At 36.7% G+C, this 18,460-nt stretch overlaps 1 protein-coding gene across 1 annotated transcript in view; it reads right to left on the bottom strand.

Moving 5' to 3' along the window:
* The window catches only part of THSD7A (thrombospondin type 1 domain containing 7A), a 290,245-nt gene that overhangs the window by 33,312 nt on the left and 238,473 nt on the right, over nt 1–18,460 (bottom strand). The window contains exons 14-16 of the mRNA XM_052801303.1: nt 16,612–16,806; nt 12,952–13,215; nt 1,085–1,263 (exon numbers count right to left, since the gene is read on the bottom strand). Coding sequence (XP_052657263.1) covers nt 1,085–1,263; nt 12,952–13,215; nt 16,612–16,806 — 638 coding nt within the window. The remainder of the gene's footprint in view (nt 1–1,084; nt 1,264–12,951; nt 13,216–16,611; nt 16,807–18,460) is intronic.

The following is an 18,460-nucleotide window of genomic DNA, read 5'->3' as shown; positions in this document are numbered from 1 at the left end:
GCAACCCTCATTCTAGTTTGTATTTTGTTAAAGTAGCTCAGAAACTTAGTTTATTAGCTGCAGTTTAACACTTATTATTTTCTAAATTAGAACTAATTACGTTCCCTAAAGTAGAAAATTAGATCAACAAGCCATTTCACTCTGTGCTAGCAAAACGTCAATAGGATAATATCAAGTACATGCATTTTTATTCAAATGAAAATTGACAGCACATTTTTTTTCAATCTTTGAATATTTACAGAGAAGATCGTGTGGCTGTTTAACATGCCTCTGCAGACTAAATTAAATTCAACAGTAATATGAATATAAATCAACTCTGAAGAGCATAAGTTAATTGACAAGGAAGGTTTTTCTTTCTAAAACTCCCCAAGCAAACAGGAGCAAACAAGCTTCAGGGGTTTGACTTGGACAAGTGCTACACTTGGTCCCAAAGACTAAATGCTCATTAGTGGTCAAAGCACTCCCAGTGTGCTCTTGGATCACATTTTCTGGCTTAGTTTCACTTGAAGAGGATCCAGGCTGTGCAGGCAGTCTGCTCCGTACTGGAAAATCAAGTGCCGTTAGTGGGACAACTGGGAGACTGACTTCAGAAGTGCATTCCTGACTGGAACTGCAGTGTCAGGGCAAGTGTACCCAGAAGGTTAAGCTCCTGCTTGACTAAAACCTACTAAGGGACACTGAGATGATACTGTGTAAGCGTTTGAGAAGTTTTAATTTGCTTTCTGATCTGAGATGGTCAGGGAATGACACTAAGAATCTTACCAGTTTTAGCATCTGTAATGAGACATTTTACCCATTGTAAGAGAAGATTTTCAGCCACGTGGTCTTCACAATCTGCATGTAAGAATGTTTTATTGTCTCCAACCTGCAGTTCAGATAATGTGCTAAATTCTTGCGGATGAGGAATTAATGAAGGCAGATCCTTTGCTGACTGAGGAAATCTAAGCCAACACATAGTCCTCCTCCTACCAGCATCTTCCCTTTATGTTGTATAGTTTTTCCACATGAAAAAACAATACAGCTAAAAGGGTTATCTGAGATATGGAAAAAGCTATACCTATAATGTAAATATAAATCAAATTACCTGATTGATGTGATCTAGCTTTGGACAGGGTCTTCCACCATTGTAGGGTTTTTCACGGAGCCATTTAGACCGAACCTTTACCCCACTCCCACAGGATTTACTACAGCGAGACCAGTTGGACCACTCACTGAGCTTGCAGTCTGAGGGACATGGAATAATACAGGCTTCCTCAATATAACCTGTGTGAATGGAAAAGAAAGTGATATCTCTTCAGCATGTCACTCTGCCACTTCTCCCTGAAGCCCTCGTCTACTTCATTTAGATTGTCCAAAGTTTGACTTGACAGGACTGTGTGAATAGAGAGATTTCTTCATCATTAGGGCTAAATTAAATTCTGCAGAAAACTGACACATATAGCTGGAGACTGTGTCAGAGTAGCAGCTGAGCATCCTCACTGCTATCTGATTAGGATTCACACTCCCCAGATTTCAGCATTCAAACTTTCTGACAGCTACAGTGTAATTGGCACTAACCGTCTCTTGGTTGCATCATTCTTACACTGTAAAAACAGGTGGTTTGGTTTTTTTAAGGAAAAAAGGTTTAATTAAAAGCTCCTCCATAATTGTATCAAGTAATTCAATTGCAGTTATACATCAAAAATCCAACTGAATCAAAAGATATGCATCTTACCAGCCTGGAGCAAGGGAACTTAACACCTTGTGACCTTCCTAAGGCTAGAAAGACAGAGTGGCCTGCCACGTTAATGATCTGCCGATTAACAACCATCTGCCCCCAGTAGCACACTGAATGATTGCACTGAATGGAAAAACAGATGTTTGGTTTGGATAAGTCATCTGTCCTGAGAGGTTGGAAAGGGGCATGACATGGTCTGCAGGGAGTAACATGAGGCCTCAATTCACTAAATAAGTGAAAATGTCTTTCTTTCAAAAGCAACATATGCCATACCTCTACAATAAGTATCATTTATGGCAATATTTACAGCAGAAGCTATAAAACCTCAAATAAAAAGCTGGCCTTTACTGCATTTTTCCTACAACTATACCCTAAACCTATGTGAACTCTCCTCTCCCCGTTCCTGTGTCAGATCTGCAATGTATTTACTGTTGGCATGTGCAATGTCAATGCATTTAAAAGTGAATTAAAATATTTGATGAACACAGTTGCAAAATTAACACATACTGGGGTAAGATCATTCTCAAATGATTGACACAGTTTGCTAGGCATGGTTTCAAATGTTTCTCACATATCTCGATTTTGTTTCAGTTTGAAAGCAACCACTGTCATTTTCATCACAGCTGATGTTAGTAGCTTTATGTTTTTAACCTATACTTCTAAGTAAAGCTATTCTGTCTCTTCTAAAAGCAACCAATACCAAACAATCACAAGTTGTGTAGAGAATCAAAACACTTAAGAGATTTAAATTCTATATATGTATTACTAGTTGCTTCAATTAATTTGTTTTAGATATGAAGAACAGAAGGGTTTGGGGTTTTTTAAACATACAGTAACATTCAGAATATTTTATGGTCAAATTCAGGTGATGATTTTATTCTATACAGCTTTCCTCTGTTTGGAAGTGTTAAATAGTTAAATAAATATACAGAGCACATCCTGAATTTGAGCACTGCAAAACTACTGTTCACCAAATGTATCTTCCTTAAAATGGCTAGAACATTATTAGCTTGAATTACAAGCATATTTATTAAATGTTTCTTGCCATTTGATTGATCAGCTCAGTGATATCATATGAAAGGTACACTGTGTTAGACAAAATATATTTTTGAAGATCATATCATGCGTATCAGAGGTGGTGACACAGATTGCCCTGCAGTAGTAAATGCAAAATTGATTACATTTCACCTTACCTGACATCTCTGAGTAAGTCTCAGAAATCAGATACACCCTATCTCAGAGCCCCATCCTACACTGAACTTTGATTGCATAAATATCAAACTCTCGATCTTCACCAAAAATGAGCTTTTAATGAGCCCTCTTAGGTGCTATACAAAATCATATACTCACAGAATCAACGAACTACTGAATGAAAATGGAGAATAACAAAAAAGTTAAAAGAAACAATTCCCTCCAAGCAATAAGTATTTAGTGATATTTATTGTCTGATAGAACCAAGTGAAGATTTTACTGCCCTATGAATTTTCTTGACATTCTGAAATGCTGCCTTTACTTTCAATATAAATTCTAAGTATTTTTTTTCTAGAGAAACCATTCTACTGTAACACAGTTATGCCATTTATAATTTCTCAAATTTCTGCCTCTATAATTTATGTCTGGAAGAAACAAATTCAAGTTGTTTTAAATGTATTGTACATCCTTAAGTAGGTAACTTTAACCAGTAAAGGCTGCTTCAGGAAGACTTTATTTTAAGGACTTCCATAAACCTCTGAGCTATTTTAAATTTGTTTTAATTAATCTCAAAGGGATCTTCCCAATCTGCCCCAATCATAGAAAAAGATCTTCTCCAGGATATCATGACATTTTGGGACTTGGATAACTATAGCATGGGAATACATTGTAGCCCACCAAAAGGAGCCTGTGTGGAACATACTAAACTAAAATGATTGACAAATTAGAAACTATTTTGCTGTATTTCCCTTCAGCTCATCCGAAAAAGGACAATAAAGATTTTTTTAAGATAATGAGAATGTTAGCCAAAAGGTTAACAAGATGTTTAGAATTTTGCAGACAGATGCTGTATCAAATGCATTATACTATAAGCAAGTCCCAGGTAACATTTTAATTACACTGAGCTATAGTGCAAGTGATTCCATAAAATACCAGATGAAACCACACCACTACAGCAACCTTTTTGCACACTATCTGTGAAACAGCTACACTGAAGGCAGCCACTAAAACTCTTTGGTGTAGAATGCAATAAAGCCAGAACAGCATTGTATTACAGGTATAGTGCCTTAGTAAGAGTTATAATAGGGAAAACTACAGGGTTGCTTCTTGTATGTTAATGCATTTTGGAGAGGATGTAGTGGGCCAGCTGACATTTACCACCCACTTTATAATGAAAAAATACTGAACTGCAATCTTATACCGGGTCCTTAATCCTGCAAGCTTCATGGAATAGCTTCTGCTCACCATACAGCTCTTTCCTATGCCATCTTTAGGATAGCTGGCCTATGATGCTCTCCTCTCCTCCCCCTCCTTCCTATTTCCTTGGAAAAGCTGGCATCAAGACCCAAACTCTACATGTGAAAATTAACCAGCTGAACAAGAAGAACGGAAAAGACACATGAAGAAGAGAACGAGAATGGAGTCAATCACTGAAGGCATAAAAAGAAGCTCTACAAGGTACAAAGGCCTGGAGCTACTGGAAGTGTGGAACATTTTTGAAGAGTGGAGAGAAAAAACACTTACTATTATGCAAGATGCAAGACAAGCATAAAAAATTCTAGCCACTGGTATACTAAGAACACTGGATAAAAAATAGGTCAAGGACATGAACAGAATAAAGGGATCCAGAAAGGAGTTTCACAGCTTCCAAGCCTTCTCCAAACAGAAGGGAAAGAAAATAAATGAGTGTAGTTACTTTTCAGGGCAGAGTCAGAAGTCAAAACAACAGAGGAGACACAAGATGAAAGAGAGACAGAGGGGGAATAGAGGAAAGGGTAAGAAAAGACAGGTGGAGGGAAGAAGAAAATAAATAGCTCAGAACAGAGAGTCAAGAGAATTGTAAAGACGTACTGCACAGGGATAGAAAACAAAGAAAGAAGAGAAAAGATATTAACATCCTGCCAAAAGTAGTATCTTGGTGAAGCACAAACAGAATGCAATGCCCTAAAGAGCCTACACTGATATCTCCTGACCAGACAGTGAAATGTAATGAAACATATTCCCACAAATAAAAACAGAGGACAAAGGGAAGAAATAAAAAGACTGTGGCCTCTGATTTGTGTTCTATAGGTAATTAGTGTGTAGAAAGAAAATGACCCTGACATATTTGACATCAAAAAGTTTTTAGCATATTCAGCCCTTGGCATCTTCTTTGCCTTTCAGGTGTCTCACTATTTCACTTAACAGATTATTTAGCATTTAGCTGTGCCACTGGACTCCCTTAGAACCCAGGCAGAAGCAGACTTCAAATTGCTTGCAGATATTTCTCTACCCAAGGAAGAAGACTGAATTAAAAAAAAAAAAAAATTACTTGTTGCAAATTACTTGTTCCACTCCATTTACTACCCATCTGATGATACTTTTCAGAAAAAGCTTCTCTGGAGCATGTCGTCACCTCAGATGCCTTTCTGTGTGTATGATGCCAACATATCTTTTACAGTGATTAAGGATGATAATCTCCAGAAGCTCATAGCAATCGCCCCTCAAATCCAAGAAAGCAGATGTTCAGGAACATTGAAAAGTTTATACACTTTTTTTTGGTTGTTTTTGTTAAATTTCAGTTGCTTATATTTATAAACTTTGTCCATGCTGTAAAAATTTTAGCAAGTGAGAGGAAAGCATATTGTGATATAGAAAAAATACATGGAAAACATAGCAACACAGAAACCAGAAATATTACATTAAAATGGGACTGGTGATGCAGATACACAGTTTCTGACATGAAAAGGATATGAATGAGCCATTTTTCAATTTCCAGTCTTGTTTCCACTCTGATCTAATCATCCTTGAAAGGGTGCCCCTTGTGTTAGCATAAAATCTTATTAAAGAAACAGTGCTCTAATATGTGGACATGTGAGTATCTGTGTGGTGGAATATCACACCATTATATCACATGGACAGGTTGTGTAATATAATTGCAGCAAATGTCATGCTAGAACCTTGAGGTTTAAAGAACAAGCAAGAAATTACCAAGGTAGAAATACAATAGATGCAGAGAGAAGGAAAGAATGAAAGCAGTGAAATGGCTATGAAGAAGACCTGAGGAAAAGAGTGTGAAGGTGAGGGAAGGACAGTGAAATAGAAGACCAACACTGTAAAGGCTGAAGATATGTTCTCTGGACATCAGCAGTTCATGTTTTGCCTGCTGTTTCTCCTCCTGACTGAAGTCTTTCACTGCATGCTTACTGCAGCTCTTCCTTCTCCCCACAACATGAGGGATGTTGGAAAGTTAAGACCTTGGGATACTGTGGTACAGAGCATTGGCCCTGCATGGTCCGGAAGGGTATTGGAAAGAGATGCCCATCTCTTAAGGCCTATTCCTTTTCCCCCCAGTGCAGTAGTTACCCAATTATTTCAGCTCCTGTCAGCTGAACTTCACAAGGCTGTGAAATGGGCAGTTGTCTACTATGAGCGAGAACATGGCTATTCTATCATTAAAGATTTATTACTGAACCACAATTTAACAAATGGCTTTGAACCACTAGGACTATGAACTGAGCTCATTAGTGAAAGGGAAAGGTTTACTGTCCCGTTGCTAATTGGCTATAAAATCTGGACTCCTAGAACAAAGTCACTAATAGATGTGACGGATAATTTATAATGGAGAACTTTAATAGACTTCACACTTTGTCTAATGACAAAGCAGGTTAAGTAGGCGGATATAAGATTTTTCCCCACAGACTGCACCTGCAACACGTTAAGAACAGACTGACTACTTGAGTTGAAGGGTGCAGACATAAAGAACATCTTAGAAAGTGTTTACATGAACTCTTTTGTCCTTAGGACTGACAGAGTTATGCTCCTACTTTCATAACTAAAATGTCATGCTATGTATCCAAGAAAAAAACTGCTATGTCAGAATAGTTTATGTTCTTCAACACAGATTTTTTTTTTCAAGGAAATATAAAGTTCTTGGATCTCATCTTCCAGGACAAAGAAATATATAATTATTTGCATTTCACTTCTAACAGAATATATGAATTTCTTGAGACTATTCATATTGCTGCCTTGCCATGGAAAGATAAATTGAACTCCATAAGACATTTTTCTTTTTTTTTCAGGATTACCTTTCAAAACCTCAAAACATGAGAGAAATTGTTAATGCTTAACTATCTTCTGCATCAGCATTTCTCTCTGGTGTACTAACTACAGGACTTCAGGTTGATGGATGACTTCTTCGTGACTGATGTCCTGTTGATGGGGCAGATATGGCGGCACCATAATGCAGAGGCCTAAGGTAGTGTTTCTGGTGCAGGGCTATAGGTAGCATATTTCTAGAGAACACACAACAGGACAAATATGGCATTTTGTATATATTAAAAAAAAAAAAATCTTAGAAAAGATACAATCTATGAAACAGCAAAGTATCCTAATAACAATTTGAGAACCTAAGTCTACTGCCATACTAGATTAGAATCTTCTATGAGAAATGTATGTATTTTAGAATAAACACGCAACAGAAAGTCGCAATTAGATTTTAACACTCTGCTATTTTGTTGTTGGTAAATTTGCATTGCTTCCAGTTAGAATGTTGAAAGTAAAAAAAAACGATTTTAAAAAAATCCTAATACAAGTGGATACAGCAAGTTCTAACTGACATCTTGGACCCTGTAGACTCTGTTATAACATACGAGATTTTACTATCACACACATAAGCAATTAAATACAAAATTCCTCAATTCACATTGATACTCCTAGCAGCTGTTGTAAAAGTATTCACTGATACGCAGATATTCCTCTCTAATCCCCCGCATAAGCCTTGTAGCCACGAAGGGCTTTGTAGAGTCAGCACAAATCAATGCATCTCATTTAATTAATGCTAAAGGGGGAAATAATCTCACACTAATAAGGCAGCAGACAAACTATCCTGGCCTGCTTGACTGTGCCTAAGGTCTTAACAGTGAACTGACATGAATTAAGAACGGTAATACGACCTATATAAAAATGCTGCATCTGTCCGCCATGCCACTATGTTTGCCTTCACTATGCGCACACAAACACAACCACTGCTCAGCTTATGTGGGTCATGATTTATAATTGATATATGATGGAGGAAAACTAAATATTGAAGAGTAAATAGTGTAGTTCATAAGCATGACAGTGGCCTGCTTTTGAGTTTTTGTCATGAAAATACCAAGGTACAGTTTAAAGGGACCATGAAGAGATTCTCTTTCAATTTTTTTCACAAATACACTGAAACAGATTGTTGGCAGACACGTCATTATCCACAGAGCTCTAGTATGCTAGTGATGACAGGGATAAAGCTATGAACAACAACTGCTGCTTTTCTAATGGAAAAAAACCTCTCACACTTGACTATCAAGCGAACAATACATTTTTGTATTTCTCCAGTAAAATTACCTATGTAGTACTGAAACAAAACAGGAGCCAGAGAAAGGGAAATTTATGGGTATTCCATTAAGGAAAACAGGTAAACAACAGCTCAGTTATTGCTTTTAGCTGACATTACCACATCTGCTGACAACTGTCAGCTGTTAGCTCCTGCCCACACTCCACAGAACTGGTATGGCTGAAAAATACCAGCAGCAGGATATTTCAAATGGCTGCTGAATGATGCTAACTCTTTCATCAATAAATTTAGCTCAAATTTGAAAGAAAATAAGAAAAAAACCGCCTTGTCCCCATGCAGCTGAAACTTAGGTCTATTTTCAGCTGTTAGTTTGGGATTTCTTTTGAAGCACCTGTTAAGCTACAGAAAGCTAAGGACCCTCTTCAGAAAGGCTCTGCCCTCTGCTTCTCCAGTGTTCTCACCTAGAAGTAACAACAGATTTATTTAACCATATTTTGCCTTTCCTTTTTTGTTACAGTCACTCCTGTCTTTTTGAGAAACTTGTTTGCACTTGGGACTTTAAAACTGCACCCATAATTTCAAAGATTAACACAAGAATCCTCTTATGGGTCTACTAATTTAGGGCCTTCCTTGTGTCACGGCCTTCCTTTAGCTCCTCAGTGTCTGTGAAACTGTTAGTTAAATCTTCTCAAATCTTTTGAAAATAAGATGTGTCAAGCAGTAAAAAGAGCCCTGAAATATTTGTTCTTCTGCTCCTGTTTACCTTTTCCTTTCTGAGTAAGTCAACTGAATTGTGATTCTAAGCACAAAACTTTTCACAAAACAAACAGCTTATGAATTTTTTGGCACTGCAGAGCAGGTCTGTCTTCTGATTCTTCCCACTCAAAACAGCATGGCTTGCAACACTGAACCATTCGTGGCCTCCTAAATTTACACAACAGTATTCACATAAAATTTTTGACAGTCTTACAATTTTATTTTCTTGTGCATTTTAGTATATCACACAACACATCCCATGATATATTAATAACATCACTGTGGGTGTAGTTTGCCCCTCCTATCAGATTTAGAGGATGTTGTAACAGGTGAAGAAGTACAATTATCCCCATTTCCCACCTCATGATTTCATAGTGTCAGGAGATAACAAAAGTTCAGGTAAAAGTTGGACACTGCACAGGAAACATCTTCCCTTAAATAATGGTCTTGATTTCTCTGCTAGTCCAAGCTAATTTGCCAAATCATATCCCATAAAAACTGTGATTACATACTATACTACTTGTAAAAGAAATAACAGACTCACAGGAACTAACAGTAAAACAGATTTCTGAATAAAGCAGATAACATAGCATACAAACCTGACTCTTCTTTGGATCAGTTACAAAAATCAGTGAAAAAGTCAGTGTTACCATTTCCATAGGGAAATAAGCAACTCTGTTGGAATTTTCAAAAATAACCCAAACAGGCTTGAATTATGAGTCCTGTCAAGTTTAGCTTGAAAAACTAAAACCAGATTGTTGGGAAGCTACGAGGCACTTTTATTTGCTAGCAGGTGGGGTAACTATTGTGATACCACAGAAGTACCTTGTTGGTTTGGCATAACATAGCTTTTATGTTTGTTCTCAAAGAAAAAAACGAAACAGCACACTGAAATCTAGAGATGATGCCAAATTGAAGAACGGTCATACACCAAGGGCATGAAAATAGCAATAAAAACATCATAAATACTGGCAAGATATAAAATAAGATTTAACTGGCAAAATAGCAGTTTATACATGTTGAGAAAAATAAAACAAATCATCAGAACGTAATCTGTGAATACAAAGAGGATATTCAGAAAAGGCAGCAGACATATACTGAAATTAGATTGAAACATCTATATCATTTGTTCTAGCCCCCTTGTATCTGCAAAAGTATGCTAAATCTGGCAGAATGCTGAAGGCAGAAAATAAATTAGGTAAGCCTTAGAAATAATCTGTACTATTGTGTATGTACAACACTCATCAAATAGATTTTTGTTCTAGAAGACCTACTGGAAAGGAAACCATAATTTTAGTGACATATTCCTTAGCATCAGTTTAATTCCTTACCATCAAAGTCAGGTTAGATACTTCATTCCCTGTACACCTAAAATTCCCGTCAAACAATTTTAGGAAGTGCAAGGAATGCAGGATTAGCTCAACAGCAATTCCAAGCTTCATCTGCCCATGCACTACACCATGGACCAAGATAAAGGTACTCTCTCCTTCAAATGGAACTGATGAGAAAACACACACAGAAGCCTTGTGCTTCACTATCAAAAACAGGTAATGAAATGGGGGGCAGGGAGGGGTGTGTGTGTGGAATCAAAACACCAGACACCTTAATAAACTGATCTAGAAAGAAAGAATTCAGAACAAAACAACACCCAAAAACAAAAGGTTCAGGCTTCCCAACCTACAATAAATATAGTAATGACTCACAAACACTTCCAAAGAGAGCTAAAAGAGACTTCAAATCTCTGGTCAGAAAAAATGGGATGAAACTGCAGAAAGAAAAAACAAACCAAAGCAATGCAATATTGTGTTTTGGGAAGGTTGTCTCTGGAGCCTGCTAGTGCTAATAGCATGTAATTGGTAGCCCTGCCTATAGTAGGTATAATAACAATATACTGTTAATATCTTTTCCGCTGGTTTATTATTCATTGTGGTCACTGTCAGTGTAGGCGACATTCACTTATAAACCCCATTAGATTAGAAATTGCCATCATGAAGAGTTATAAACTAAGATGGTTGAGAATATCCTTTTTTTCCCATTTTTTATTCCTCTTTTAAATCTCTCTGATTTTTGCAACAGAATTGCATCTCAAGGTGCACTGCCAGGGCTTGAAAGCAGCTACGTCCATGCTCATTCTACACAAAGAAAGAGTTTCTACCTGTTTGTGCAAGCTACTTCAAGCAGCACATTACCTACTACATACACCACCCACAATTTGCTCTTGGACAGACAGCTTCTTCCCTCATGTGTCTTCCCTTGGATGTTGACACAAAACCTGACAGTCCCCATTCTTCAAGTCTACGAAAACTTACTGGCAGTAGGCCATCGGTCCCTCTAGCTTCCCATGGACTTAAGTTCTTCTATAATTTTCCACTTTTCAAAGGTCACTCTGGACTTAGTGCTGAAAGAATGCTAATTTCTAACATAGTGTCACATATAGTTAAAGTTTAAAAAAAATCAACAAAGAAATAGGAAAAAATTTTCAGTTCTGTATTTTATAACCATGTCTTCTGAACAATTCAGATTGTTCCATGACTTTTTTTTCAGCATTCCCTACCAGCTTTCTGAGTTTTCTAATTCCCTCAGGACAACTACCCAGCCCAGGCAGATCTGTGCTCACACAACTGCTGGTCATTAGAGGCAGCTGTGTCTTTTGGTGCTACAAAGATAGCAAATGGTCCTGGTCAGGCTAAGCAAGTGTAGCATGTCCTCTTTAGACTAAACAAAAGAACAAAACTAAATCTTTGCAGACCTCAACCCAGAGCAAACAGCTGAGAACAGAATTAAAGAACATTCTCAGAGTAGAAAGAGAGATTCCCTGTCCCATGAGAGTTTAGGATTTAGACTTTGCCATTCAGATGTATTTATACAAACGTATCTTTCAGTATGAGTTAACTACAGCAAAAGAGGATTTTTAATAAGAATAAACATGGGAGAAAATTCTTCACAAAACTATCTTCCAGCTTTGTTTTGAGGTATTAAGCTGAATGCTTACTTTTCCATCAAATCACAAAGATATGCTACAGCTTGGCTTGATACATTCAGTTTCTGATTTATGATAGCTCTAAACAGGAATTAATAGTGCTAATTAAAATCCCCTTAAGTCATGCAATTTCTTTGATTAGTTATTTTAGCTTTATCTAAGTAAATAAATGAAATTTCTGTTATCTTAATTTAACATTAGAAAGTAGAATACATATACAAATTAAACTTACAGTGACCTTTTAATGGCACTGAGACTAACATCCAGCTTTTCGTACCTGTCCTGGTTTCAGCTGGGATAGAGTTAATTTTCTTCCTAGTAGCTGGGATAGTGTTATGTCTTGCCAGTGATGTAAATTAGCACATTTCTGGCTCACTGAAAATCAGAAAGTGCCAGTTTTGATCCTAACACTATAGATGCGTCCACTTTAGGAAGGAACACTGTTTCCTCCAGGAGCAATGTGAATACAAAGAATATAAAGTCTTTAAACATCCTAGTTTTACAAGAGTTGTGTGCTGTCAAACTCAGGTCAACACACGCCTGTTAAAGTGCTAAAGAGGAAATGGTAGAGATAAGGCTATTTAAGGAGATTAAAGCTATCTAAAGAATCTGTGGAAATAATTTCAGCCTTTCCAAAATAGTCCTGTGCTGTCCCTGTTTATTTTTTGAGCATCTGGCCGTTCTAAATGGCTGTATTCTCCAATTTGCAGGTACAATTATCAGGAAAAACAAGAAGATTTTACTTTTATCTATTAAAATACCTAGTTAGTAATTTACCATAATCTTACTTTTAAATATTGTACTATAGTAATCAGTAAAAATTAAGTTTAGTATTTTGTTAGTCAGCAAAAACACGTGCTGGGTTTGAAGGTATCTTGGGATAAAATGCAGCCTAAGCAATAAATATTAATCTGGTAATTCTACCTGTACACATATTATGTTAAATGAAATAAAGCAGATAAGTAAATAAATGAAAGAAAAGAGGTTTCTAAATACCGTGACTGTTGCATCGTGATGTTTCCACAAGTCGATTGTTTTGGTCATAGCATGCCATGGCCTGGTAACGGTAGCCTTGTCCACATTCCTTAACATCTCCTTGTACCTTCATTCCCAGCAATGCTTCCATCTTACCCTCTGGTAAAATACAGTCTGACCAATTTCCCACAGGCTGAGCACTGTACTTGTCACATGGACAAAACTGATTCTCAATCAGAGGATACAACTGGGAATTTTTGCATTTATCCCTTTTCTTACTTTTTCCTAGAAAGAAGAAATAATTATTTTAGAAAGTTTGTATCAGTTTACGTGTGCCCCAAAATTTCATTTAGGCTTCTGTAACAAGTGCTTGCAATCAAATACATATGCTTAAAACTAGTTATATTAATGTTTATTCATTTAGGTAAATTACTTGAATTTCTAAAGTAGTGGGTGCCTACATATTGCACAAAGGCAACATCTTTTAAAATAAAGCCATATACTTATATTTACTTTGGATAAAAGTGCTTGGGGAGTACAGTTTGGAAAAGTTAGCAATTAAGCAAATATACCCTTTTTCTCCCATTTCATCAGCAGTGTGCAGTCCAGTAAAAAAGAAATTGTCTCTGGTTAAAGCTTTCTCAAGTTGAAGGAAATTGCAGAAGGAAGTAACATGCATCTTTGTTACAGTTGTACCTTCTTTCAAAATGTCAAAATCCTTTAATTTCATCACCTGTTATTGTAAATTTGTTAATAATTACTGTTCCTCCTCTCTAATAGAATAAGCTCCTTCTGTAGTTTGTTTCATTTCAAACCTCTTCTTGTTTTCCTTCCCCAGCTGGAGCATAGCCTTCCACTCATCTTCCACTTCCCATTAAATCTATTTTTAATCTTCTCTTTGGTAAAGTTTGCTTGGTTTTCCTTTCCATACTAATCAGTTCATATATATTAAGGTCAAAGTCTTTGCAAAAGTATTTTTTAAAATGCTTGTTACTTAGATACTAGTGTAAATTAACATTCCGTAGTATTTTCCTTGCTATTCAAAACAAAGAACTGGACAGAATTTTGCAGCACCCTTAGTGCTTATATTTACTACTGCCTTCATTTAGAATAGAAAAAAGGTACCTAAGAAAAAGTTCTTCTTTTGACAACACAACTTCACACTAAAAATACACTTCTCCTCCTCATTTTCACCATAAATAATTATGAATCCACTCCAAGTCAGCTTTACATGTTAGCCTGGGTAACACATTGCCACAGAGAATATACCACAGCACATATCACAGTCTTAGCAAGTTTGAAGAGGTAACTTAACTCAGGACAGGGAAGTATCTCAGTGTTAACAGTGTGGTAAGAGAATCTGTTCTTTCTTGCTTTGTTTTTAAAATAAATTAAAAAAAAATTGTTAGTCAAGTGGGGTTTTTTCCCTTGCAAGAATTAAACCTGGCATAAAGTTCACTGGAGTTATAAGACAGTCACAGTGAGCCCTCTTGAAGATCACGGATTATTCATTGTCCATAGGTCTTCTGATTTACAGGGTATGGAGCAGGGGATATGGTTTGGATCCTATCACATTCTTTCTGAGGCTGCTAATGGGCACCCCCCTTAGCTGGCTTTCCTCCACCACAGACAACACAGACTAATTAGCAAATAGTGCTGTGACAGGGGCCAAGTCTCACTCTTGAGGTTTCAGTTCAGTTATAATTTAGAAGCAGAGCAGGATTTTCCTCTTCATTTCATGCAGAAGAAATAATAATAATAATAACAACAACAACAACAACAAAACACATATTAAAAAGAAATTGAAGAAAAAAATGTTTCAAAGTGGGTGTCCGTCACGCGGAACAAAGAAAAGTTTGTAGTAAGGAGTTGGACATCATTGGAAAACCTTTTTATTCTGTTAACTAAACCTCAAGAGTTTTCAAGGGACAGAAATTAAGAGCATTCTTAGTTGTGTCAATAAATAAGGCAGAAAATTAAGCAACGTGTGGCCTTATGTGGTGATCTGAGCAGCTGGATGAAGGCAATGGAAGAATGGAGAGCACAAAGAACTGAGAGCAAACATTCAGCCAGGGAAAGGACTGGCTTAATCATAAACCTGACATTCAAGACTGCAGCTAAGAAGTTCAAAAGAGGTAAACCAAAGCTTAAGGCTGAAAATTATGATCTATGGCAAGAGGTGGAAAAGCACTTAGCTGCCATTGTAATTCTAAATGCACCAAAACATCATCCAAGAGGGAAGTCCTGGTGTAGGCAAGACCAGAAGTAGGAAGAGGAATGCAAGTGGGTTAATACCTGATCCTGTTAAGGAGAGATGATTGTTGATTGGTCTGTCACCAATTAAAAAAAAAAAAAAAACCACTTTCACTAGATTTTTCTATTAAAAGGTTTTCTATTGAAAGCTCCAGGAGAATTTCAACAAATTTTTTGTTTTCAATTACAGTTCAGTGTAAAAAAAAACAAACCCAAAGAAAATAGACCCAATTCAGTCTGGTTAGACAGTGCTGGCAAGATACGGCTTGTTCACAGAACTGTGTTGCTGAGGAATCAAAACAAATTGCAGACCTACTCCCTAAACTCTTAGCTGAGAAAACACACATAAATCAAGAAAATGTAAATAATTAATAGGGTCTGTGGCCACTCTGGTTTACATTTTCAGTTTTCCAAATCTAGTTTCTAGTGTCTTAGTAGAATTAAACTTGTTTAACCTTATTTGGGACTGAAAGTGATTTGAGAGTGATGTGAAGAGATTTCCTACCCCAGGACTTCTCTGAGTGTCTTACACTACATCGTGTTGAAGACCCCAAGGTCTTTGGCTTTTTACGCCATTAAGACAATCAGTTAGTGTTTCAGAGTTACATGCTTTTCAACATTCACTAAATTGTCCAAAATTTGCCTGAAAACTATCAGTAAAATAAAGTTTAAGCAAAAAAAAAAAAAAAAGCTTTTGAAAATGTATTTTCATATTTTTTCATATTTTAAGCTGTAACACAGAGAAATTGCCTGAGGGTGTAACCTCAAAGGTCTGTCTCATATTTGTTAAATGCTTAGCACAAATAGATAATCTCAAGGACATTATTCTGTTCAAATGATAAACCATAAACCAGCAACCTTCCTGACCTCTTTGTGCACAGAAGCAGGGTGCAGAAGCAGGGTTTGGAATAAACACGGTATGAAAACCTTAGAAATAGCAAACAATTGTGCCTCTTTTGGTGAAAAGATAACACAGGGCTCAACAAAAATGCAGGTAAAGATTTTTTTATTTTATTTCCTCAGACTGGATCAGATTGTTGGTTAATTCTGCTGCTTTACATTTTTCACCTACCTGGAACTAGAGACAATGCTGACTTGCCTGTCAGGAAAAGAAATGGTCTGCTTTGCAGTTTACTACGTGTGCTCCATTTAGAAGAAACCCTGGCCTCCTATGTTCTCCCATCTTCTCTCTAGCCACTTCCCCACGATCAAGAGTGTTAGACATACAGCAGGAGTTTGTTCTCCTGAGGGGTTATTTTTTTGTTCCACCAACAGTATATAGAGCGTGACAGTGACATTGGGTCTGCTTTCTGCCACAATGACAAACGTTGCTTGCTTGTCATAAGGGAACCTCAGAACAACCCAGGTTTTAACCAAAACAATATCAATAATTAATAAAAGATGCATTATTTTTCTGGTTACTCTTACCAACAAGAGTGCGTTTTCTTGTCCTGACTCCTCCACAGTCCCCATTACATGAAGAAAACTTTGACCAGTTCGTAAACTGACAGTCATCTTGGCAGGGAATCTGGCATGTCTGTGTTAAGGGTGGTAATGGGCCAGAGTATTTAAGGCACTCACTGATGTCAGCCTGTCCTCCATCTTGTCTGCGACAAGTAATTGCTGGAAGCAAAAAGGGATCAAGTTTAATTCAGCATTTTTTTCATTAATGTCTCTATTCAATTTAGTAAGTCTACAATATTCCACCATACAATCATGTTGAAAGCCCAGAAGAGGGATACAACAACTTAATATTTGCAATCAGTTACACCTTGAATGAATACATTCAACATTTCTGACTTTTTTGAAATTCTGTTTAAATTACTATTTTTCAGGAAAGAAAAATAATCTTACAGACAACTGTAAATATTATAAAGGTTGCACCATGTTATCCACACCTGTTATATCACTTTTCACATTATCATTTTTCCTACAGATACAGCCTATAACTCGGACATTAAAAAACTTGCAATACTATTTTAAGAAGCTGAATAGTGTATAAGCTATGAAGTTTTATCAGCAACATGTATTTTAGAAAAAGGGATAGACAAAATTTAGAAACATATTTGAGTTCTGGATACCACTTAACCACTCACAACAGTATTGCTGCCTGATGTTCTTCAGCAATTTTTAGTCTTGAAAAAAGTTTGAATGACAAAGCGTGTTTGCTAGGGGTGGAGTATCAGCCAATAGGGGTATAACTTTATAACAGGATTGCCATGTCCTGAATAAAAGCTTTTCTTACACGAAAAAAAAGTTTTTAAGAAAACTTCAGGTGGCACAAAAGGAAGCAGTTGGAACATAAGGATTTACAAAGAACAGGGCTGTTTCATTAATACCATCTTTAACAATGCTCTATTATTGTTTCTCGTGGATTTTTTTTTTTTTAACATGGTTGCTTATCTATTATTCTAACCTAAGCCTCAGTAAATCTAACTTTATTTCCTTGCCCAGAACAACACAAAACTTAATACACAGTAACAAGATTGGAAACTTCTAGTTTTTTGTTTACACAATAGAATTATATTTATGCTTCTTGGCATCTGACAGCACCCAGTAGATGCAGTATCTCATAATGACTGTGAAAGTAATTTGTGTCACCAATTGTTGCAGTAACATTGCATCTGAACGCAATATATCATTCTGTACACATATGAGGGAATATCATGTTTTGTATTACACTCCATAATTTAAGCATAACACTTCAATTGTACTGACAATAATTGTTTTATTGGTATGTGAATTGAAAAAAAAAATTAAATTTTACTAACCAAACTATTATGGCATAATCGAGTTCAACTGTTGGAGAAAAATGGGGTTTGAATGCAAAGTTTCAAAATAAAACAGAAAACTGGCTATGAGTGACTTTTTTTTCCTGGAGAAAAAAGGCAGAACAGTTGAGGAAACTGTTTGTTTTTTTTTTTTTTTTAGATTGCTGTAAGGTAACTGTAAAGGTTTAGTGACCTATGATTTCTGAAAAAAGCTTTTTTGTCTGACAGTTCTAAACTACATTTCTACCTCATCATGACTGTAGGAAGCTGAACTCAATGACCCACATGGTCTATTTCAAGCCTGTATGCCCACTAAAACATATCCAAAGGTCCCAAGTGAATTGGTTTTGCCACACGTCTGTGGTGAAACACTGGGGGGGGGGGGGGGGGGGGGGTATGTTTTTCCAGAGATGCTAAGCAAACAGCTTCCCTGATCCTTGACTGTCCTTTGGAGCAGGGCTGCCAGCACTGTTTGTAATAGGCTCAGTAGTGCATTAAGTTGTGCT

The sequence above is a fragment of the Harpia harpyja genome, chromosome 1, assembly GCF_026419915.1.
Source record: "Harpia harpyja isolate bHarHar1 chromosome 1, bHarHar1 primary haplotype, whole genome shotgun sequence".
NCBI classification, from domain to species: domain Eukaryota; kingdom Metazoa; phylum Chordata; class Aves; order Accipitriformes; family Accipitridae; genus Harpia; species Harpia harpyja.
The sequence above is the reverse complement of the archived record's forward strand: the minus strand, read 5'-3'. Positions and strand labels throughout refer to the sequence as shown.